The sequence below is a fragment of the Lissotriton vulgaris genome, chromosome 6 (assembly GCF_964263255.1).
Source record: "Lissotriton vulgaris chromosome 6, aLisVul1.2, whole genome shotgun sequence".
NCBI classification, from domain to species: Eukaryota; Metazoa; Chordata; class Amphibia; order Caudata; family Salamandridae; genus Lissotriton; species Lissotriton vulgaris.
The window spans coordinates 286866336-286890840 of record NC_141694.1 but is presented as its reverse complement, the minus strand read 5'-3'; the positions used below and the strand labels follow the sequence as shown (position 1 = coordinate 286890840).

The following is a 24505-nucleotide window of genomic DNA, read 5'->3' as shown; positions in this document are numbered from 1 at the left end:
CAGGCCCAGAGACTTTACGTGGCAATTGTCACCGATCACTCTCTCACTCAAAGTGCCAGTCCACAGGGATGACCAGTTGCCGCAGCATACATCTGAAAGAAACACGTTAGTATTAGATTCCTTACCTTAGAATATCCCCAGGCGTCAGTCTGGATCCGGAAACTTTTGCGTAGCAGTACCCCTGCGCGTCAGTAGGCGTCGTCTGCAGGCGTCCCCTGCGGCTCCGCGTCGTGCGCCGTGATGACGTCGCTGGAGTATATAGACGCCGCCTCCGCGCGCTGACGTCAGTTCTTCTTTTTTCCGCGCCAGTAAGCGCAGATCCGAAGAGCAGTACTCCGGTCTTTTGACCAAGTTTTGTCAACTTTCTATATCTTTTTGGTGCCTGGTAGGATGCCCGGTTTCAAGAATTGTGACGGTTGTGACCGCACGATGTCGGTCACGGACCATCACCGACTCTGCCTCCGGTGCCTGGGCCCCGACCACGACGTGGACGCCTGCGTCGATTGCCGGGCTCTGACTAATAAGGCTAGACGGGAGCGGTCCCGCAAGCTTCTCGAGCTCCGGGTGTCGGCCCCGCGTCGGGAGTGGTCCCGGTCCGGCCGGAGGTCCAGGGAGCGTTCGAGGGAGCGGTTGCGGAGCCGCGCCGGGCGCTCCGGAAGTCGTCACCATTCGTCGGGCTCTTCAGGTAAGAAACACAAGAAGTCGGGGCGTCGTCATCGTACCCCCGACTCCCCCCGACGCTCGCGCGACGCGGCCGGGGGTTCGGGTGACCCCAACCCCGCGGCTCCGCGAGAGTCGCTGGCGCGGCCTGCCCCATACCCTCCGGTCCCTGGGCAAGGTGCGACGCCTGACGAGTTTGAGGCGTTCCTCATGGCCATGAGGGCGCTCACTTCTCCGATGGGGCCTACGGCGCCTACGGGCCCAGTGCTACCGTCTGGGGGCCCTGGCGGTTCGGGTGTCCCTGACTCGACGCCATCGGGTGCTCCGGCCCCGGTGCCGCCGACGGCTCCGACCCCGGCGCCGCAAGGGCCTTCGGGGTCGACGCCGGGTGGTCTGCCGGCCGCCCCGGCGCCGATTCCATCGGGGTTGCCCCCGACGCCGTCCCCGCGCGGCGTCGTCCCCATACCCTCCCCGAGTCCGGACGCGGAGTCGGACCGACGTCGCTCGACGCCGATTGGGCCTGTGAACCCCGAGGAGCCGGTCTACATCGTTGACTCCGAATATGGAGATGATGAAGAGTACGGGGAAGGTTGGGAGGGGTCTGAGGACCCTCTGTCACGTGAGTGTCAGTATGACGTGGACTGGACAGGTGATTTGGGGGATGCCAGTGGTCTGGACGACTCTCCTAACCCTGGCTTTCTCTCCTCCTTCCGTGGCATCGGAGGAGGGAGCTGCTTATTCAGTGGTGTTGATGAGGGCTGCCAAGGCCTTACACCTTGAGCTCCCCGTCGCGGCCGTGAGGCCTAACATCCTCACTGAGGTCTTCAAACCGCAGTCATGCCCACAGGAGCCACTGCTGCCGTTTAACGAAGCCTTGTCAGACGTTCTGTTGGGCACGTGGTCCAGGCCCTCTTCAGGTTCGCCTGTTGATCGGAACGTGGCCAGACGCCACCGTCCGTGTCCGGACGACCCCAAGTTCCTGTCCACCCATCCCACCCCTGAGAGTCTGGTGATCCAGGCCTCGACTTCCCAGACCGCATTCCCGTCGGCCCCGCCCGACCGGGAATCTAAGAGGTATGACCAGTATGGCAAGAAGGTCTTCTCGTCCCTGAGTTTGGGACTGCGGTCTTGCAACACCGCTTGCCTCTTGGGCCGCTACACCCACTCTGTGTGGATACGGTCGCGGAACTGCTGCCAGAATGCCCCTTGGAGGTGCGGGCGAAGCTCGGCAAGGCTGTGGCTGAGGGCCGAGACGCAGCTAAATATTCCATACGGTGTGGTCTTGATACGACCGACTCGCTGGGCAGAGCTATGTCAACGACGGTGGCGATTGGTCGCCACGCCTGGCTTAGATCCGCCAACTTTTCGGCAGATGTCCAGAATGCCCTAATGGACATGCCGTTTGATGGCTGTCGCCTGTTTGGTGACAAAGCGGACCACGCGCTGGAGCGCTTCAAGGACTCCAGGGTCACGGCCAAGTCCTTGGGTCTCTCGACCCAGCGCCAGCAAACGGGTTCGTTTCGCTCCTTTCGTGGCCAAGGAAGGGGCGTCCCCACACGTGCTGCCAGCCACGCGCCGCAACAATCTTTTCAACGCTGTGGCGGCCGTGGAAACCGCCGTGGAGGCGGTCGGGGTCAACGGCGGGGTCAGGCCACACCTCCCCCCGCAGCATCTGCCTCCAAATCCTCCTAGTCCGTGCTTTCAGGCCCATGTGACGCCAGTGGGTGGCAGGGTTCGCCATCACCACGCCCGCTGGCGCACAATCACATCGGACAGGTGGGTGCTGCAGCTCGTCCGAAGGGGCTACTCCCTCCCCTTCGAGACCAATCCTCCAGCCATGCCACCGCAGAACCACCGTGTGTCGGGGGACCACTTGACACTTCTGCAGGAGGAAGTTACGGCCCTCTTGGCCAAGGGGGCCATCGAGCGCGTTCCTGGGCCAGAAGTAGGGCGTGGTTGCTATTCCCACTACTTTCTGGTGCCCAAGAAGGACAAAGGGGGGGCCTACGTCCTATCTTGGATCTACGGAACGTCAACGGCTTCCTCCGGAAGGAGAAGTTCAAGATGTTGACATTAGCTCAGGTCTTGGCTGCTCTAGACCCGCAAGACTGGATGGTAGCGTTGGACTTGCAGGATGCGTATTTTCACATCCCCGTCCTGCCGGCCCACCAGCGTTACCTGCGGTTCACGGTAGGCCAGGAGCACTTTCAGTTTATCGTGCTCCCCTTCGGCCTTACCAGCGCCCCACGGGTGTTCACAAAGGTGATGGCGGTGGTCGCAGCTCATCTTCGCAGGCTAGGGGTTTCGGTCTTCCCCTACCTAGACGACTGGTTGTTGAAGGCGGGCTCGCCCCAGACAGTCGTCCACCACCTTCAGATGACGGCAGACCTCTTGCACGACCTGGGGTTCTCCATCAATGTGCCGAAATCACACCTGTGTCCCTCTCAAAAGCTCCTTTTCATCGGAGCGGTTCTGGACTCGGCGTAGTTTCGGGTTTATCCTCGAACGGCGGGTCCGGGATATACAGGCTTTGATTCCCATCTTTCAGCCGCTATCCCGGGTTTCGGTCAGGTTGACGCTGCGGCTGCTGGGGCTGATGGCTTCCTGCATCCTTCTGGTGCATCACGCCAGGTGGCAGATGCGGGCTCTGCAGTGGGACCTGAAGTTTTAGTGGGCCCAGCATCAGGGCAACTTGTCCGACCACGTCTTGATCTCGGAGGGCACTGCAAGACGACTGCAGTGGTGGCTTACGGACCGCGATTGGGTCAGAGGCAGATCCCTCTCCCTTCCCCAACCGGAGCACGTTGTTGTGACGGACGAGTCCCTCCAGGGCTGGGGAGGCCACTTGGGAGAGGCGGAGATCAGAGGCATCTGGTCTCCGGCGGAGTCCCGGCTCCATATCAACCTGTTGGAGCTACGGGCGATTCGTCTAGCACTGAAGGCATTCCTCCCCTTTGTCAACGGGAGTGTAGTGCAGGTGTTCACAGACAACACCACCGCCATGTGGTACTGCAGCAAATAGGGCGGGGTGGGGTCGTGGACCCTTTGCCAGGAGGCTCTGCGCCTCTGGTAGTGGCTGGAACGTCAGGGCGTGACTTTGACGGTTCAACACCTGGCAGGTTCTCTGAACGCCAGGGCGGACGAACTCAGCCGTCGGTGCTCGATGGATCACGAATGGCGTCTGAACTCGGACGTGGCGCAAGGCCTCTTTCTGCACTGGGGAGAGCCTTGGTTAGATCTATTCGCCACAGAAGAGAACGCGCAATGTCATCAGTTCTGCGCGTTGGAGTTTCCAAGACGGCACTCGCACGGCGACGCCTTTCGACGCGAGTGGAGTTGCGGTCTGTTATACGCCTTTCCGCCTATACCACTTCTGCCCAGAGTGCTGAAGAAGATCAGGCGCGACCGGGCCCAAGTTATCCTTGTGGCTCCGGACTGGGCTCGAAGGTACTGGTATCCCGAGCTACTCAGCATGTCAGTCGGTTCCCCGATCCGCCTGCCCCTTCAGGAGGACCTTCTGTCGCAGCAGCAGGGGACGGTCCTCCACCCGAACCTGTCCAGTCTCCACCTCCATGCTTGGAGATTGAGCGGCGGCAGTTGAGGCCATTTGACTTGCCTCCTGAAGTCTGTGATGTAATTCTGGCAGCCAGGCGTCCCTCCACAAAGTCGGTATACGCCTGTCGGTGGAACAGATTTGTGGCATGGTGCACAGCAAAGGCTGTGGATCCTCTTTCTGCCCCTCTTTCCGAGGTTCTTCTTCTCTCTCTTGCCCAGCAGGGCTCTGCTCTGGGCACTATCAAGGGCTACCTTTCGGCCCTTTCGGCCTTTCTAAGGCTTCCTGATCAGCCTTCTTTGTTCAAGTCCCCGATTGTAACGAGATTCTTGAAGGGCATCACACACATGTATCCACCTGTTCCGTTTGTGATGCCTCAGTGGGACTTGAACCTGGTTCTAACTTTTTTGATGTGTGCTCCCTTTGAGCCCCTTCATTCTTGTCCTCTCCGTCTCCTGACTTTAAAGACGGCTTTCCTGGTTGCCATCACCTCTGCCAGGAGAGTGAGTGAGCTCCAGGCTCTTTCTGTCCAACCTCCTTTCCTGTCCATTCATCCTGACAAGGTGGTTCTAAGGACTAGACCTTCTTTCCTGCCCAAAGTAGTTTCTGCTTTTCACATCGGGCAGTCCATCACCCTCCCCTCCTTCTTCCCGCCTCCGCATCCTTCAAAGGATGAAGAGCGGCTCCATCGTCTGGACCCAAAACGTGCGCTTTCATTTTATATGGATCGCACACGCCAGTTCCGGGTGGATGACCAACTGTTTGTTGGCTACGTGGGTGCGAAGAAGGGACGGGCAGTACATAAACGGACCATCTCTCGGTGGGTCGTTCTATGCATCAAAGCGTGCTACTCTTTGGCTCGGAAGGAGCCTCCTGTTGGGCTGAGGGCCCATTCCACTCGGGCCACGGCGGCTACTACTGCCCTGGGCCGGGGAGTCCCCTTGCAGGACATTTGCCAGGCGGCTACGTGGGCCTCGCTGCACACCTTTGCGAGGCACTACTGCCTGGACAGTCAAGTCCGGAGGGATGGCTTCTTTGGCCGTTCTGTCCTCCAGGACTTTCTGGTGTAGGAATGTATTGGTTCGCAGACCCACCACCGGGGTTGGTATTGATGGGGTATCTATTCTAAGGTAAGGAATCTAATACTAACGTGTTTCTTTCAGATGAACAAGTTACCTTCGGTAACGATATATCTGTAAGAAACATTAGTTAGTATTAAATTCCTTACCGAACCCACCCATCCTCCCCGTTCTGCGAACTGATACCTAGGGTTAAGGACATCCCTTTCAGGGCCCTAGTTTCAAATGGCACCAGTGTTGGTTCTCACATGGCTCTGCGTGTTCTGGCGCGGAAAAGCTGTGTACAAAGAACTGACGTCAGCGCGCGGAGGCGGCGTCTATATACTCCAGCGACGTCATCACGGCGCCCGACGCCGACGACGGACGCGGAGCCGCAGGGGACGCCTGCAGACGACGCCTACCGACGCGCAGGGGTACTGCTACGCAAAAGTTTCCGGATCCAGACTGACGCCTGGGGATATTCTAAGGTAAGGAATCTAATACTAACTAATGTTTCTTACAGATATATCGTTACCGAAGGTAAGTAACTTGTTCTTCAAGAGCACTGCATCAGGGGGTAGCTCCCATTCGTGGTTTTAGCTGGAATCACCGCGGGCCAGGGATGGGGGGTCAGTTGTATTGCGAGTGCCTCAGGGACCCCCGCTCCCGCGCCCAAGACAGCGGATTTCAGGGGAGAGCGTCGGCGGCAGGGGACGTCGGGGGATCCACAGCGTTGCACACCACTGCTTCCACGTCAGTGGGCCTGTGAGCTAGGTAAAGCAGTTCAGTGCGCCACTCAGCACTTCCTGGGCGAAACTGGCCACCAACTTCTCCACATCCGCCAGGAAGGGTCTAATTATAGAAAGCCAACCCCGGGAGCGCTAATACCAGAAGGGGGTAAAGGTCTGGGCAGCGCAAAGATGCCCCCGGCTCCCGCGTCGCAGGCGTCCCACCTCCAGATCCACCAGTCCCAGCCCAGCTCCGGCCGCAAATCAGCCCTCACGAAAGCCGAGGGGGGCCCGATAGTAAATATGCCCAGCGTCAGTTCCCTCGGGGCAGCTCACAGTTCTTAACGAGTCCCAGTAGTGGCAGGGGCCCAGTCACCATTCCGGTGCGGCTAGCGCAATGGTGGAGGCCAAGTGTGCAGTCCTGAAGCACTGGAAGTCTCGCGCCGTAGTCCACAACACCAGGGCCTAGTGGACAAAGTTCAATCCCGGCCTCTCGTAATTGCGTGCGCCGGCCGGGGGAGGCCGTCAGAGGGGCGCCTGGTCTTTGCCTCCGCCGGGACAGTTAGGAGCAACCAGACGACCCCAGACTTCACAGGTGGGTCCGAGACTGTCTCGGGTCGCCGCGCTGAAGTTATCTGCCAATATCAGGGAAGTATATCAGAGAAATGGCCTGTGGCAGGGGAGCTTCACACGGAGCTCTACCCAGGCACGTCTGCCGCCATTGTGTGCTCAGCCACGCCCCCTCCCTTTGCAGGTTTTGACCCATGTTTTCTCCTTTTATCCCTTTTTAGGTTTCGCCTATTATCATTTGCTTGCGAATGTAATAGGCGAAAATTCAAGTGCTCCACCGACTCGTCAAACCACTGCGGTTTTTCCACAGTGCATGTGAGTCACGTGACCACAAAAGCAGGTCACGTGACCACACAAGCACGCGCATCTCCCTAATCCGCCTGCCACACTTCTCCTCCCCTCACTCGCATTCCTGCCCACCCACCAGGCTCTCCCGCCCCCATCCGGCTTCCCTCCAGCCATTTGCCAGCATATCAACACTGTTTTCGCTTTGCGATTCACTGCATCGTGTTCTCGCTTGAGATTCTGTAACCCTCCGTGAAATATGGATAAAATGCCTTTTTATGTAAAAGGGAAAAAAGGACATAAACGCGATCTGAGGCAGGCCGTAAAACAGCCTCTTGGAAGCCCTGCGGCGCCTTCTCTTTTTAAAATTACTCCGCTTCTCCCTCCCTCGTCGTCTCTTTCTCTCTATGCCTCGCTTTTTCTGTCCTGTGTCTCTTCCATTTGCACTCCCGCATTTTTCACTCTTTCTTTCTCTCTACTCTCAGCGCGACTGTCTAGCTCGATCTGTTTCTCGATCTTATTCTTCCCTTGTCGCAATATGTCTTTCTCTCTACTTCTCTCTCTCTCTATTTTCCCACCACTGTCCTTCCTCTCTCTGTCTCTAATTGTCTTTCGTGTTCTCTTCCTCCCTCTCTTCTTCTTTATCGCTCCGTCTCTTTCTCTGTCTGGCTCTCTAATCTATCTTCCCCACTCTTTTTCTCTCTTGTTTACACTATTTCTCTTGGCCTCAAATCGTTTGGAACTATGATCCATTCGCTGTCTTTCACTGTTCTTGCTCTGGACAGTTATGCACAATATGTGCGCGTGCGTGATATCATTTCAAACGTGTGTTTAAAAAAGCCACAAAGCACTTCTCTTCGAACCCGACGCTCTGTTTTTTAATTCGGACACTCATATTCGTAGTTGAGCACAGATGCTTTTTGGTTTGAGTTGAACTCTGTTCACGCACTTTGCACTTTCATAGTATACAACCCTGTCAAGCGTATGGACTGTAACCAGGCCTTAGGTGGGCCGGGTCTTGCCGGAGCTCAGCACCGGCAGTTCTATAAAGCAGGTGCCGAACCGTGTGTCTATCGGGTTCTCCGTTTTTTGCTCTTGGAGTGAAAAAAAATCTTAAATCTGCAGCAGTACCACCCCTTTTACTGCTTTTGAGGTAACTTCAAAGAGACTCCCTATATTTCTTTCACAGTTTCCTTATTCCAGAATGGAAGCATGTTCAATATTCATTACAACGAAGCCATAGTTGTTACTAGCTTATCTTACACAAACAACAATCATTGGCAAAGCCAATAGACCTGGCTTGCTGCAGGTGTAATGTTACTTATTGCATCAGTATTATATATCTGTACGCAATGACAGAAGCATCAAAATACTAGTTGGGTGGCTCACCATGCAAATTTTTAGCTAGCGTATATTTAAGCCACACCTCTAATTACATCGAACACGCCCCTTTGAGAGTCGCCCTACTTTTTCCATTCCACTTAAAGCCCTGCCTGTGCCATCTCATGCACATGCCACGCGGAAACGATAAGCAGGTAGGAAATCCGCTCCGTGTGATGTGTTTAATGCTGGGCCGTAACACTGGCCCCTATAGTCTGTGAGGTGCAGGGGCCACAAACCCTTCAGGCGTTACATCCCTTCAGACGGCCCCGGGCAACCCAAGGCCAATGGATTTCAACAATATCTGTGTGCTATGAGAGGCTCAACACTTTTTTTTTGGAGGCGGGGGCATCATTTTCTGTTACCCGAGTGCATCTACATAGTACACATGCGCGTGAGAAATACTTGGCAGAGCTCACAACCACGTGACAGGACAGCAACTGTGTCAACTTCGGCTCTCAGCTGGGCAGCCATGGGGCAGAAACACGCCGCAGGGCAGGATAGCGTCACACAGGCACAATGTGTGCGCAGGGTGTGGAAATTCGCACAGCCCTCCGCTCCGGCGTGATGGCTGGAATGCACTGACTTTGCACTTGTGCTTGACTGAATGGCTGACAGACAGACAGCATTGTGAAGCACGCACCACCCCTCTGGGTCTCTGGACGTGGTTTTAAAACAGCCTGGACTTTAAGGTTTGCTTGGAGAGTCATACAGAGATGGGGGGGGCCACATATCCACAGGCGTGTATGCACCCCTAGATACACACATGCGTTAACCTTGACGAGCACACGAAGACAGACATCGTCAGCAGGAGAAAGACGCACAAGGACAGTTACTGAGGCAGCCCCCCCCTTTTAAACACAAGTACACACCCAGATGTACGCAGGCAGACCCACAGACACGCACGTTTTAGACAAGACACATTGCACAGGGTGAGTGTTACTGACAAACTCTGAAGTGATTCGAAGGCGAAAGACGTTATGCGGCCTCACTGCAAGGGGCTACAGCAAGTGGCGTTGCAAGGGCTCATTAGGCCATACTGCAAGCAAGGAAAGTCCCCATCCACTTCCCTGGCTCTGTTGTAAAATTCGAATCGATTAACCATCTAGTTTTGGGCCCCTCGAGCCCATAGGCCACAGTGCCACTGCACCTGCAGCATTACTCCTACCATGGTTGCATTCCACGCTGGATGTACTCAAATGTACCGCTAGCGGGTTTCTAGGAAAACGAAACTGTGGCCGCTGGAAAGAAAGTATGAACAATGTGCTCCCACGGCTACTAGGAGGCACTATCTTGGGTAGCACATTCCCAGTGTGTTCTCCCTTTCTACTACACGCTGCAGCGGATATCCCCACCGTACAGGCATGTCCATATGTTTTACTCTGCTTCATGTTACTCGACAGCCACGGCCTGTCAGAGGAGGGAGAGTGTGTGTGGAAAAGCTGCCTCGTCATGTTTGTGAGAATGAGCATCGCAGAGTTCCGCTGCTGGCACGTTTCCTGTTACCTTCTCTTTTTCCTAGCGCCCTGAACTGGGCTCTGTGTGAAGAGACATATCTGCGCTCTCACGCACCGCAGCCCTCTCTTGAGGTCCGCAGAGGCGTCGGAGCCGTGACATTCGCACCAACATCTAATAGCTTTGACGATGCGTTTTCAAATCCAGGCTAACGGACTGAAATCAAAACGTAGCCCTGGCAACAATTTTCCTTGCAGCCCATTACAGCAGAAAATCGCGAATAGAATAGGCCATGACATTGGGGGCAGGGGTAGTTCATGACAACGTATTCGGATCTGAAGCCCCTGGCCTGCAGCCATCCAGTGAGTGGCAAAATGGTCAGCCCATCCCTATAAACTCTACATGGGACGGAAGGGGCAGATCGCCGGCTCCGGGGTGACTCTCTTGATTAGGCCCCATACCGTTCTCCCTGAGCATCCTATAGTGGAGATGTCCCTTCCTACTATAGAACACGCGGATATTGCCATAACATGTTTATTTTGCCCCAGGAGGCCGCTCTTCGAGGAATAGATTGAGCTTTCCACTCCTACCTCTGCATCAGGTTGTGAACAACCCCTCCGCTCCCATTTAGCCTATGCACTCTGGGGCACACCGCCAGTGGCGTAACGTTACGTAAGCCCCCGAAGTGAGGGGGGTGGGCGAGTTCCAGGGCCCCCTTCAGAACAAGCACTGGCGTTGCCAATAGGTTTCGCATTTGGAAAGTTGGAGCTATTGGTTTTGTAAATGACATTTTATATTTATATATTGTTATTGACAATGCCAATAACGATATATGAATATAAAATGTCATTTACAAAACCAATAGCTCCAACTTTCCAAATGCGAAACCTATTGGCAACGCCAGTGCTTGTTCTTATTTTCTTCTCCCTCCTGCCTCAGCCTTTCGTTTGCCCTGGGTCAAAGTCTGATAACGAAAAATAAGTCCTGCTCTCCAAATATGACCACTGGTGCCCATCACTGCTGCCACTGGTACTGGACCCGAGTTAGCTGGCTTAGCAATAGTCATTGTTGTTCTCTTGGACTTCTGCTTTGTCACTTGGTATGCCTCCAGCACTAAGCTAATTGCTGTCATTGGGTATTGTCAGTCGCATAGATTGGGAAGGAAACTCTTTAATGATGTGTGTTGGGCACGAGAGTAATTTCCCCGTGCAGTGCAGTGCCTGCATTGTCTGTTTGAAAAAAGGTTTTCAAAAGAGTCAAGTGTAAGCGCAATAACCTTTTCTCTTTAGGTTGACTATACCTAAATTGTTTATGCCCAAGCGCCTCCGGGTCTTTCACAGATTTTAAGTCTAGTTGTAGCATCACAGGGGCGTGGTCACATACACTAGCTTCAAGAATAGAGTACAGCTCACCATTGGTAACAAGTAAGAGGTTAGGAAGAAATAGGTTCCATGCATGCTAGCTAAGGCTTGTCTGTCAAATGGATGCGTAAGTCTCCATATGTCACCAAGCATGTATGGTGAGCGAGTAATCCGCAGTCCCCTGAACTGCTGGTGTCTGGTCTACTGCACCTACCTAGAATGGGGTCCACAGGTATATGTTCAGGTCACTTCTCATCAATAACAGCCTTCTGCACTGTGGAGAACCTGTAGAAGGGGGAACACTTGCCTCCAGTTGGGGGCATTTATCGAATCCACTACCAATTTCTGCCCTGATTAGACTATTTCACAAGCACTTAACTTCCTTCATTGTCCACCCACGTTTCAACACTGCGGCTAATGAGGATTTCTTCAAGCAATACTGCGCCCCTTCTCAGTTTGTAGGCAATTGATGCCCAGAATCCTCTCTCGTCCAGTTGTGGGTGCGGAACACTTAATTAACTGTTAAAAATGTCTGTCTTGGCCAACAGCAATGACTGGGGACTTAAAGGACGTTTTTTCTTAGTTTTGATCTATTCTGCGCTGTCATCCAAGCCACTCCAGATTATCTCCCTGAAGATTAACATGGGAGATAAACTTCAGGGAGATAATCTGAAGTGACTTGAATGGCATGGCATTAAGGGCAATCAGTCAGTATTATTCTGTAGGCTGCGAGCTGCCAATGGTACAGGGATAAATAAAGAGTAGATATACTGTTATGTTATAGGGGTATTTGTTTAGCACACGGCTACTCCAAAGAGTGTCCCGGCACTGTCCATTTCCCAACAGACCTGATCTCCGGAGAAGCCCAGGGAACAGCGAATAGGGCAGAGTACTTCACCCAGACACAGAACTCACCTAACCAGTCATGGCCACAAGGAGTAAGTAAGGCTGTACAAGTACCAGAAGGAGATAGGAGGATAAATAACAAGTCATGATACAATGCTAAGACACTGAAAAATAGCAACACTCAGAGTTTCCTCCTAAGCAGTGAGTGGCATTCAATATTCTTCCTACTCCTGCATAGTTGTGGTTGTGAAGAGTGTGTTATAATGAACATTGTGTGATTACACAAAAGTTATTGGTAAGGGGAAAGGATGAGGAATTGCTAGATTTAACAAATATTTATTATTTCCCATTTCCTTTAAAGAAAGTGGACGTGCGAATGCTAATCTGCACCGATGTGGCTGCCAGAGGGATTGATATCCGAGGTGTTCCATATGGTAAGCAAATATGCTGCAATGGATATTTAAATGTGTTCTGGAAAATGATACAGCTTTAATGTTTGGCTTTGTGCAGCATGACCGTGTCTTGATGTGTAGCTAGCTAGACAAAATGATAATTCTGAAATCTCATAATTCTTTTCTTTAATGTAGTTATAAATGTTACTCTTCCGGATGAAAAACAAAACTATGTGCATCGCATTGGGCGAGTTGGTAGAGCTGAAAGGTATGTTTCGAGGTTTTGTGGTTTAGATACAGTAAATTAAATTTTTTGCAAGTGTCAACCATTGATTAACCTTTGATTTGTCTTTTAGAATGGGGTTAGCTGTTTCCCTCGTGGCAACGGAAAAGGAGAAGGTAGGTCATTTGATCAGTGTAGTGTGGAATCTTTGCAATGATTGATGAGCGGAAGTTATTTTTATACCCAGCTAAAAAAATTATACTACATTAAGTAATGCCTATGCTTACACCTCTTTCAGTGTAGAGTAGAAACATGACAATTGGCCATATATCTACTCTCCACCCAACCGATACAACAATGTATGATCTAAATTCATTTTGAAACTATCACTTAAAAAATGCTTCTCAATGCACTGATATAATCTGATATACTAAGGTGAAATAGTTCTGCATGGTAATGAAATACAGTTTTATTAACTTTTTGAACTTTTGAAGAAACTTATTATTTTTATACGTGGCTTTGATAACGAAGTGTGTTTCTAAAGGTAGGTGGTTCCGGACAACCTGGTTGCTTCCTTTCTTTAGCTTTAATTGAACTTTAAATGAAGGCTTATCTGTATATTTAATATCATTTTAATGTTAGTGCTGAGTCGAGTGAACAGCAACCCAGTGCAGCTGCTGCTCAGGGGAGCCGCATGTAAAGGTCAGAAGAGGCCGCATGTAGCCCCTAGGCCAAAATGAGTATAGCTGGTATAGCCCCATGAAATTTTGGTCTTTTGGAGGGTGCACCCTATTTGAACGAGAAGGTGTTTCTTATTTGTTCTGACATGAAATGGAAAATGGGTAGAGATCCTTGAACCTACAGCCTATAATGTGGCAATACTTCAGAAAGGTCCACATTGCTGTTTGGGAGTGGGTTAGCTTGTACTTCTACTGTTGTAACCTTTTTTTCAGCCAATATGAGTGATAACTTGGAGATTCATAAATGCACTCCACAGATGGGCTTTGATATTGTGGACGATGTGTATGCTAACCTTTTGTACAGCCCTTTTCCTCGAGAAAGGGTTGAGGCAGCAAAGCTAAATCACTCTATGGTCAAAAGCAGTTGATCCACTGTCAATTCTTTAATTTACGCAGAGGTTGTACCTTTCTCCCAGCATTTTAACTTTTCTGTGAAATATATATATATATTTGTTTGTGTTAAAAAGGAAAACATTTGCAGTTTGTCTGTTGGCATGGAATGGTAAGATAGGCCTTGGCTCAGAGCACATATACTCTGCCTGCCACCATCTTAATGGCATAACCGTTTCCATAAGGTCTGCAATTTACATTATTCTGTTGTGTGGAGGTTTGAGGGGTATATAGACATAACTGCAGACTATGGTATTTCAATCACTCGCAATCCCTTCTCTCAATGCAGATAGCTTGTGACATGGGTTGTTTTTACTGACCTAAGGAGAAGGAACAACAGTGATGTTGCTCCTACAAAATAAAGATATCCAGTGTTACTCCTTGCCTGTAGTGACTCTTATTTTTATGTTTCTATCTGCCTCTACTGAACAAATCATTTAAATAAAAAAAAATCAATTCTATATAGTGTTCCAATTTTGCATGTCTTCCCAATGGCGGTTTTGGATTATGCCTGTCAATCTTGATAATATTTACAGTCCTATGCCCCACAGTGGGTAGCACTTACTGTTTGGGGGGCAAGGGTGCATTGACTAGCCTTTTGGCTCATGTCACCACCATAATCTCTGCGAAGACGCAAGGAACAGTCTAGTATAACTGGTTTGAGTTTTTTAGGTGATAACTGGTGTGCTCATACATGGAATGCGTCTTTGACCATATACACATCTAGGCTATAAGAACATTTCATACTTTATATATTTCCATTTTTTCTGATTTTATGAGTTTGGAAACGGACCTTCTGGAAAAATAGAAAATGACATATTTGTGTATTTTGATTTATCATATCCCCTGTCCAGTGTTGTGTTTTCTCTAATCTGGTGAAAGCTTTTTTGAACCTTCAGCAATACGAAATTTGCCTCTGGTAAAAATGTGCTGATATGCTGGTGATATCAGGCATTTCCCTCTCAGGGGATCTCCATTGTTAATCGTAAGCATTGAATAGTCCCGCCCATGTGCGGGCATCCCGGAACAGTTCTTTCAAAGTACATCTACTTCGCCTTACTTCCGAAAGGCCAGGAAACGTGTGACAGACATTTTGACATGCTACTATTTTGTAGCTTTAAAAACTAGCTGTATTGCCGATGTTTATAGAATGACTTTCAAATTCTGAATGAAAAAAAGGGTCATACCTTTAATCACATAAAATGAAGTGATTTTAAAAAAAACATTCTACCCAAATGCTTTTTACTTAATTTTAAATTAAGCTAAGGAATAGTACGTAGCAATGTAGCCTGTATACGCTGCAACATTGAAACAATGTAAATAGGACACTGCACTTTTAAGGGCCTTTTGACCTCTAGTGTCCCGTCATGCTCTGTAGGTGGCAATTTACTCAGTTCTTTTTGACGAGAAAATCAGTAGTATACATGTATCATATCTTTTGGGTAAGAGGGAGGGTTACTTGGAGAACTAGGATTAAAAGTAATAAACTATTCCTTCTCTCTCAGGGGATCTCCATGAATAATCATAAGCACTGAATAGATTTGCAAGCCTATTCCTCAAAGATTCCTCACAATTAGAGGTAATAAAGGAGAAAAGTAAAATTAGGCAAACAAATTAGTGTCTCGGAAAGGTGTGAACTGATCTCCAAGTTGCAGCCTTGTAAAACTCAGCAATTCGGATGTTCCTAAGCAAAGCAGTAGCAGCTGATTTACACCTGGTGAAGTGACCCCTAAGTTTACGGGATAGGGTTCTGTTTACTTTTTGATAGCAAAGGATTATGTAGGAGACCATCCATCTAGCTAAGGATTGCTTGGAAGTGGTATATCCTGTCCGTAGAAGACCATAGTTGACAAAGGTTTTTTGATTTTCTTCAAGATTTTGCCATTTGTAGATAGAACTTCACAACCCTCCTAACATTGAGAGTGTGGAGAGATCTCTCTGCAGATGGAGAGGGGTTTTGAAATAATGTAGGTAAAGTAATACTCTGATGGGTACATCCATGATTTTCATACTATTTTGAAAATGTGCAATTTGTCCTGGTACCATTTGTTAAAAAATTGGAGGTTTGAATTAGATTCAAAGAGGAAAATTAAACCAAATCATTGTGAGAGGAATTTAAAACTACTACACAACCCATCTAAATAATTCCTTATATGGTCATTCAAATATTTTCTTCTGTTTTGTGTAACATTAAAGCTTGACTGTACAGCTTTGTTTGCATCTGTTCGTGCCTAAAGACCAGGGTTGCTGCAGAATATGCATTCTTTGGAAATACCACTTCCATCATTGCTCAACCTTATAACCGTAAAGAAAGTGACATTTCTATTTTCAAAATGAGCCAAAATAGTACAATGTTACTTCCAGGACATTATAAACCCCTTAATAACTCTTCTCTGTATAGGATACTTGATGGTATAGCACAAAATGTTAAAAAGGATTATACACATTGTACTCTAGTTTTAAACCAAGTTAATATTTTGTTTTATTTTCCGCGTCATACCTAGGTGTGGTACCATACGTGCAATACCCGTGGAAAGGGTTGCTACAATACAAGGCTGAAGGACGATGGAGGATGCACTATTTGGTATAATGAGATGCAGGTAAGATTTTCTGACCTTTGAAGATTAGGGATTAGTTTAAGATTAATGTCGAGTTTTCACTCCGTTGTTCTTTTGTGTGATAAGTGTCTTATTGACACTCAATGTAATATCCCAATGGTGGCAGACTGATTCCAGAACAATAACATTTCATCAGAGAGCATGAAGTACTGGTTAGCAGCTATGGGCACATAATTGCATGTGTCACCAGATGTTTCATAGAAACTCCATGATTTTTTTTTTGTGTAATTTGCATATGCTTGGATCTGTGAGCATGCGTTTTGCGCAGTTTTTCCACAGCATTTTGTATTCTCATCAGGAGTATGATTTTGTTGTTTTACTCTCATGAGAGTTGCCTTTGCTAACTGTGGATGGGCAGAAAATCTAACGCTTGTTCTTTTTTGCAGTTAAATGTAGCCAAATATGCTGATGGAGCATGAGGTGAAGCTTCTAGTATGTAAATACTAGGCTCTCTCCGCACTCCATTCGAGACACCAAACCTATGAGTTGTACTTTTGTTCAAAATATGTATTGCTAAATGTAACATAGATAAATCATATGTCAAAGTGCCATGTTAAATCAAGGATCAACTGCACAATGTTAAGATATAAGATCTAAAATATGTAAGTTAAGCCCACTTATATTTAGGAATAGTATCAAGGGCATAATGTCTCTGTTACAAGAGAGGCTCCAAAAGTTTTATTTGTGCAGTGATCTTAAGTAGTCTTTCTGTAACTTTGGCTGGAAAGCAGGCAAAGACACCTTTCTCTCTGAAGGTAGTTTGAAACTTGTGTGGTGGGTTCTGCTACCTGGCTGCCACATGGCAGTTAAGCCTTAATTGCTTTTTTCACACTTCATTCCAGTCTAACAAGGTAGAAGGGGGTATGAATAACCCACATATGTGCTTCTCTCTGCGGTTAAGACTCATCCCAGATCTGAACCATTGACATCATTTAGGGGTTGCCAAAGGTCGGAGATGTAACCCCTCGCTTGTCCCTTGCTACCCCTGGCACTGCTTTTGCAACCCCTAGCCTCAGAGGTGGCAAAATCAGTGCCTGGAACACAGGGGCACCTCTTCCAAATGTACGCTGGTTGGAGCTCCACTTGCCTGGTTTCTGTCAATTTGTTTGTTATACAAATAGTGAGTAATATTATTCACTATTAGTGTAATAAAAATGGAGTACATTAAAGGGATTATGATCTAATCTGGAAGCTAAGGTAAGTAAACAATGCTTTTAAATATATATCCTGTATGCATGCTTACTGGTGAGCTTGTGTTTGTGCCCAAGAGTGTGTGAATGTGTTTGTGTAAGCATTTGTGTAAGTCAAAGTAAAGGTCAAATGGTGTGCAAAGTCACTACTGCTACCCCAGGCATTTTGGTGAATTGAAGTCCATGCCTGAGCCCCCTTGCAGTTGATGACCTCAAAGAAGTGCAGCAGGTTACGAATAAAAGGCATAGTTTGAGAAAGGACAGGCGGTTGTCACTGCTTCTTGTTCTGAAAGGTAAAGAGGTTTGACACTTAACAGTACCAGACGCCCTCACACGGTATGTTAATTTGTAGAGCTCGGCTAATCACATGTGAGGGTATCCAGGTGCTAAGTAGGGCAGGCCTGAGGGGGAAGGAGGAGGAGGGGGGGGAGGGAGAGGGAGGGAGGGAGAGGAAGAGGAGGAGGTGGGGGAGGAGGAGGAGGAGGAGGTTGTGCCAGTATCGTCTGGAAGAGCTATGTCTTGAGTTAGCTTCAGAAGTCCATGAGGGAGGAGGAGGTTCTAAGGTGTTTCGGGAGGTTGTTCCAGGTCTTGGCTGAGAGGTAGAACACTTTGGTCTACTTGATGCAAGGGAGGTGTGCTTGTGCCTGGGACGCCGGTCGAAAGTGTCTGGTGAGTTGGTAGAAGTTGAGGCGGTGGTGAGGTAAGCTTGACTGGCGTCCTGTATTCAGTTGTAGCATCTGGATGCGAAGAAAGAACACCTATGATTCTTTTTGACCCTAGTATATGGGAGAGTCATATAGACGTCTTGGAACTCTTCTCTAATGTGAAGATGACCGGTGTTTAGTGGGGATACGCTTTACTTTGATAATGGAGATGACCGAATCAGTTGGGCTTGGACTGAAACTAGGCAGGCAGAAGTGGGAATCTCAGCCAATGTATCCCACTGCCATTTTGGAAATAGGGTAAACATGGCTTTGTAGGATGGATTTTGCCATGTTATCAAGAACTGTATCAATCTACTGAAAAATAAAGGTGGCAATTGTACATGGATTTTCTTATTAAAGATTTAGGGAATGCAGTCTGTTTTGGTTATTGATGAGTCAGTCCTATTGAATGCTGTGCCCACCAACTTTAATCTAAAATGCTGTTTGAACAGATAAGAATAGACCGCCTGTGCAGAAGAATTTTGACTTATTACGGAAGGACTGAAAAGTGTTACTCATGCTCCACCTTCAGTCTCTGATGTTAGAGGCTAATGTATGGAAACAGAAGCTGATCTGTGGGGAGATGGTGGTCCAAGACTTTGTGTAGTGCCTGCTATTAGCTTTGGACTATCTTTCCATAAAACTGGCAAGAGGAGAGTACAAAGACAGAGTTTGGTGCAGCTAGCTAGGAAAAGAATGTTGGAACTGGAATTTTGGTCTCGACCCTGACAAGATGTTTGATCAAAAGGCTTTTTTCCACTACTGAACTCTTTTTTTTCTTTTCTTTCCCAACTGTTTTGACTTTTTGACATTTCATAATTTAGGCCACAACATCAATCATGCTACTTAGTTCATTACAGTAAATACAGATCGCATCCTTCAGTTTTTTTTCCGAGCTGCACAAAGGCCAGTAGAATAATACTCTGTAAGCCGGCAGCCCCTAAAACACTTTCCGCTGGGCCTAGTTCGTCCCAGGTGTGCCTGGTCTTCTGATGTTGAAGTGATCCCACCAGGTTCCCCAAATCTTGGTAATTGTCTAGTGGCAACCCCTAGCCTGGTGCATAGGCTTTTCTGTGGTGGAGCACTAATCAGTCCCTCTAAGCAATATAGAAAAGGAGGGGGCTCCTTGATAACTCCAGTGGCTGGCTAGGTCGGCTGGCTAGGTCCCTCTTGTCGATCAGGCACCCAATAGTTATCACCGATTGCTGCCCCCGGTGACCATCCCACTCCTGAACACCCCCAAAGTTGACCTCTTGTGATCTCTCTCTCTATAGGCAAACCCACTACTTCCTCCAATGTTTCAAAGATTTTGGCCCAATATTGTTAGATGACTGGACAGATACAGGTTGACTAAAGGTACTTTGTTGTATGCAATTTGAGACGAAGGCAATTTGGGTCCCCACCTTGCCTCATCTTCTCCAATCTGTCCGGAAAATAATGGACCCTATTGTAGTACGTACATCTATGGTGAGTCTTAACTGGGCCTGGATCACCATCTGTCTAGCTGGCATCTCAGCCTTTACCAAAGCCTCTTCGTCCAGTTCCCCTCAGGTCTGTATCCCATTTTTCTTTGTTTCACCTTGGCATCAGGAACATTAACTACCAGTGTTCAATACAGACAGGAGACTGCTTCCTCCTGGTTTCCTCCTTAGTGAGCTTGGGCTCCAGCAAGTTAAATTCTGGGACAGGATCTAAGCAGCTCCTATATGTTTCTAAGGAATGTCATTGCTGCACGTAAGGGTAAATCTGGCTTGTGGAGCTCAAAATCCAGTGTCCATTGTTCAAATTATAACGTGACTATCAGCCCAAACATGACCTAGTGGATACTCTCTTCTTCATGGAGCTATTTATTCACCATCTTTTGCTTTAAGTTACCTTTAGGCAATGTTTTCTAAAATACTCTTATCAGAGAGAGAAAATACATACAAACATAAGGGTTGCAACCTGTGAGTGAAACATAGCTTTACATAACTCGTTTCTGCTAGCTGCTGCAGGCATCTCTTCTGGATCTCTGTGGCACTATGTATAAATTTAGGAATTTATTCAGGTTCAGTTTTGCACCACAATATTTTGACTGTGTAGTAAGAAAAGAGTCTGTGATAAAGATGTTTATGAGACCAAGTAAATTTAGAGTCTCTCGCTTATTAACACACTAGAACCAGTTTATTTTTTGATCATGTACATTTTAGTGAAACTACATTTCTAGATATTCAATGAATGAGTGAAATGGAGTAAAAGTCTGAATAGTACGCTTTTTTGATTTTCTTATGGTGCTCCTTTATAAATAAGAAATATATAAGGCTAATTGCAGTTCATATTTTGTCAGTGCCATCCTTTTAGATTTTTTTCAGTTAATATATTTTCAACTTTTTATGCTTTGTTTTGCTCATAGCTGCTCTCTGAGGTCGAAGAACACTTAACATGCACAATAACCCAGGTGGAACCAGATCTAAAAGTGCCTGTTGATGACTTTGATGGCAAGGTTGTTTATGGGAAAAAAAGAGCTGCTGGCGGTGAGTAAAAGCGGTTATATCCTGGGATGCATGTATTGATACTTCAACATTGTGGTACTGGCCAGTGATTTGCTATTGGAATTCTTCCAACCTGGTAAGAATAAATCTTTCTACAGACGCATGCACCATTGTTTTCTCTCCTGGGATTTTCAGTAAGTCATAGACTGAATTACTCAGCATTTGTTCAGGCTGAGATTAATTCAAGCATTCCATCCATCACTTTTTTAAAATATATTTCAGTAGTCTGACAATTCTGCCCAGGATCCCTGTGCGCACCGTGGCGTTGGAACCAAGCTATACCCGACAGATGAGCCCTAATAAGGGCAAAAATTTTCTTCAGTTTCTTGTGTTTTGATTCAGGGAGGACTGTGCCTGGTAGTTTGTGTTGGTCTGTTCTTATTGGAACAGGTTCAAGACTGAGTTGCATATGGCTGGGTTCAAACTGAGGGGGCATGGTGTGCAAAATCACAATGGATTGGAATGCAGCCAAGTAATTACTAGTGCCTGAGATTGATTGAATCATTACATCCATCACTTTTTTGTATACTTTACTCTACATGATGGTGTGGTTTTGGCAATTTCTTTCATTCTTTGAGTTTGAGCCGAAGGTGCATGCCACCATATCAATTATACTATCTTATCTCGACCACACCAATGGATTATCACTTTAAATACCCCATTACCACTTGGAAAGCTACAGTGAATCCAAAATTGTGCCGTCAGAAAGCGGCTCACCCTTACAATGAGCATGTGTGCCATTCCTGTTCAGATTTCGCTAAACTGATTCCTAGCTGCTTGATAGATTACATTTAAGCAATGGCTCAGTAAGCAATTTGCTACAATTTACAATTTTTCCTTCGACAAAGATCCATGAGTTCCATCAAACTTGACCACTATACAAGCTTGTCCTGTCCTTCCTGTAGCCTCCATTCAAAAAGGCACAATCTGGTGGAAAGTCTTAGGTCGTCCAGTCATCCATACTTTAGGATTCAGTGCCTGCTTCAATCAGGCCGATTGAGGACTGTAGTCAATTCAGTATAGTATCAAAACACATGCTCTTTCCATCATCATATATTCAGGATACAACTTTTAATCTTTCTAAAAAAATTAAAAAATAGGTGTTATTTGGCTATTTCCACCCTCACACTATACAAGAGTACCTATTTCCATGCTGCAATGCACACTTAACCTTATGAATTTCCCCCAACATTTCGCTTGTACGACAATTTACATCCAACAGCCGTCTAAACATTCACTCCTTAAAGGGCGCCCAGGTAACGGATACAAATATGAGAGCTTTGCATCCTTGTCCAGGTTATGAAGCTCTATACAATTATGAGAGAACAATACAACGTGAGGCCTTTCTTTTTTAGACCAGATTTCTTAGTGTTGCAAGCTAATTTTTTGGCTTCACTCAATTCCTTTTGGGGTTTTTAAACGTTGAACTAGTGTTTGTATGCTATGAAAGCTTGTTAAAATGGTAGGAAAGCAGTCTGTGCACTATGCGGGTTGGTGAGTGGCATTCAGAATGTTTTCTCTTTCTATTGCCAGGATTCAGCTTGATAAAAGGGCAGGAGTGCACTCCTACTATGGACAATCTTAATGGCTGCCCCTTCTAAAACCTTTCCTATTATTTTCAGAAGTGTGTTCTATGTTAGGGATGTTAAGCACTCTTTAGCTGACCTTTCACCCTTGTAGTTGCATTTAATGGCTTCATTATGTTGGTGAACTTTGACATTAAGCCCAGCATCACTGAAAATATTCAACACTGTTTTTACTGTTATTTATGTTAAAGGATTCGTTCCCTATGAATGTATTAGAATGGTTTCGAAGTTTGACTCTGAACCATGGTCTAGGTCTTTGCATCTTGTACCTTGACACTGTTTCTCTCACCAGTTGGGGATTCAACGTCTGTTCCTAGTATGTTAAAATGAGTTGTTAAGAATTCGACATGGAAAGAGCATCTAATAAGCAAAACGCAAGTGATAAAGATGCTTATAAATGCCTTCTTCCATCAACAGTTTTGTATGGGGCCTTTGAGTGCAACAATATTTATTTTCTCTAAGATCCCTGAAATGTTTTCCCTTGGGACCAGACTCATTGCTGAATAATATCATATGAAGACACATTAAATGGAGTTGATGGCATGTTTCACATCTCTTCTTCACTACCTCATCAGGAGTCTTAACCATTTCAGGAAGTTAGATACTGCTGAAAAACTCTGGTTTTAATCCAGGGATTGTGAATTTGATTATGCATGCATTAAATGTACCTGCTACATTGAGAGGCATTAAAGCAAATGAGCAGGGGTGTGTCCTCCGTAATGGCAGAGGAGCATCACTCCACTCATCAGTCACAGAAAAAGAAAGAATAAAACAATATAATTTTATTTTTCTGGGACTGGCTGTCTTTGGCTTAGGCATGCGTGTAGGGTGTGGAGAAAAAGGGCCGTGACAGGGACGAGTGGTGGGCACTTAGAAGTGTACATGTCGGTTTGGCCGGCCATCTTAGGCCGCCCATCAGACATGCACACTTCTATTTCGCCAACCCAGCTGTGTTGCACAGCCAGGTGGGAGAAAAGCAGCAGGCACCCGTGCACTGTCTTAGTGGCAGACAAGCCGCTCAGACCACTCCTGGTGCTGCTCTCATAGCATGAGAGCAGCATCTGGATTGGGTGAGGAGCCTGTGCTTTCCCAGTGACTGCTGGGAGAGAAGCACTGAGCAGGCGAAGGAGGCAGGGACAGCAAAAGGTACGTTTTAACATTTGTATGGTCCCCTAAATTCCACATTTTGAGGTTGATCCCGCTTGGAATGACATCTTATTTACTTACATTTTTAAGTTCTGGTGTCAATCACAGATGTGGCCAGGTTGATTCATAATGACATTTGTTAGACCTGGCATTCTTGGCGTGGTTTCCCTTAACCTTTGGCCTTTTGACCTGTTTTTCACTCTTTTGCTGAACTAATGTTTTGCTAGTTGTGCACTTTTTTACTGCTGACCAGTGCAAAGTGCATGTGCTCTGTATCTATAATGTGAGAATACTGCTGGAACTAAGGATATTCTGCCACGAAGAAGAATTGCTGTGCTATTGGAGGGACAGCTTTTTTGCTATCTGCTTTCTTGTCTCTAGCGTGGATTAATCCGGCGCATCGCCCTTGCGTTCTGGACTCAGCGTTTCGTCAACAAAACACAACGTCTCGACGATACTGCATTTAGTTCCGTGACATGGATTAAGGTACTTTGCTTATCGGTGCCCTGCGTGTGTCCTCCATCACGGGTGGCTTGAACTCTGGACTTTGTCACAGTCCAGCGTGACCTACAGTAACCCCAAAATGCTATTTGCTTATAAGTGCTATTTTTCGCTTATTGCTTAAAAATTCATACCATGACTTATTTTCTGGGATTTTTGTCGTTTTGGTCTTGTTTTGTTCAGAATATAATTCCTTTTTTTCTAAATTGGTGTGCAGTCTTTTTGTGCTATTTTCACTGTGTGTGTGCACAAATACTTTACACATTGTTTCTTTATATTAGCCTGACTGCTCTGTGCCAAGCTGCTAGAAGATGAGCACAGGTTACCTTTTAGTGTGTACCTCATTTACCTGACTAGGATTGTGGTTCCTGCTTGGACAGGGTGCATACCTGTGACAACCCGATTTCTTACAACATTGACAAAAAAAATCCCTTAGAAGACCTGCAGATGTTTTAAGTCTACCATCAGGTTTGGTTGAACTGGGCACAAGAAAATGCAGGTTATTAGGTGTCGAGCGATGCTGATGAATCGTTTTGGACTCCAAGACTTGCATATCGGTTCTGTAAAACGGCTTCTAAATGAACTGCA

General features: G+C 47.2%; 1 protein-coding gene across 1 annotated transcript in view; it reads left to right on the top strand.

The window, feature by feature from the left end:
• Positions 1 to 24505, top strand: part of DDX1 (DEAD-box helicase 1) — a 344760-nt gene that overhangs the window by 298423 nt on the left and 21832 nt on the right. Inside the window, exons 21-25 of the mRNA XM_086926316.1 lie at positions 12258 to 12330; positions 12484 to 12556; positions 12645 to 12687; positions 16146 to 16241; positions 20546 to 20666. Coding sequence (XP_086782442.1) covers positions 12258 to 12330; positions 12484 to 12556; positions 12645 to 12687; positions 16146 to 16241; positions 20546 to 20666 — 406 coding nt within the window. The remainder of the gene's footprint in view (positions 1 to 12257; positions 12331 to 12483; positions 12557 to 12644; positions 12688 to 16145; positions 16242 to 20545; positions 20667 to 24505) is intronic.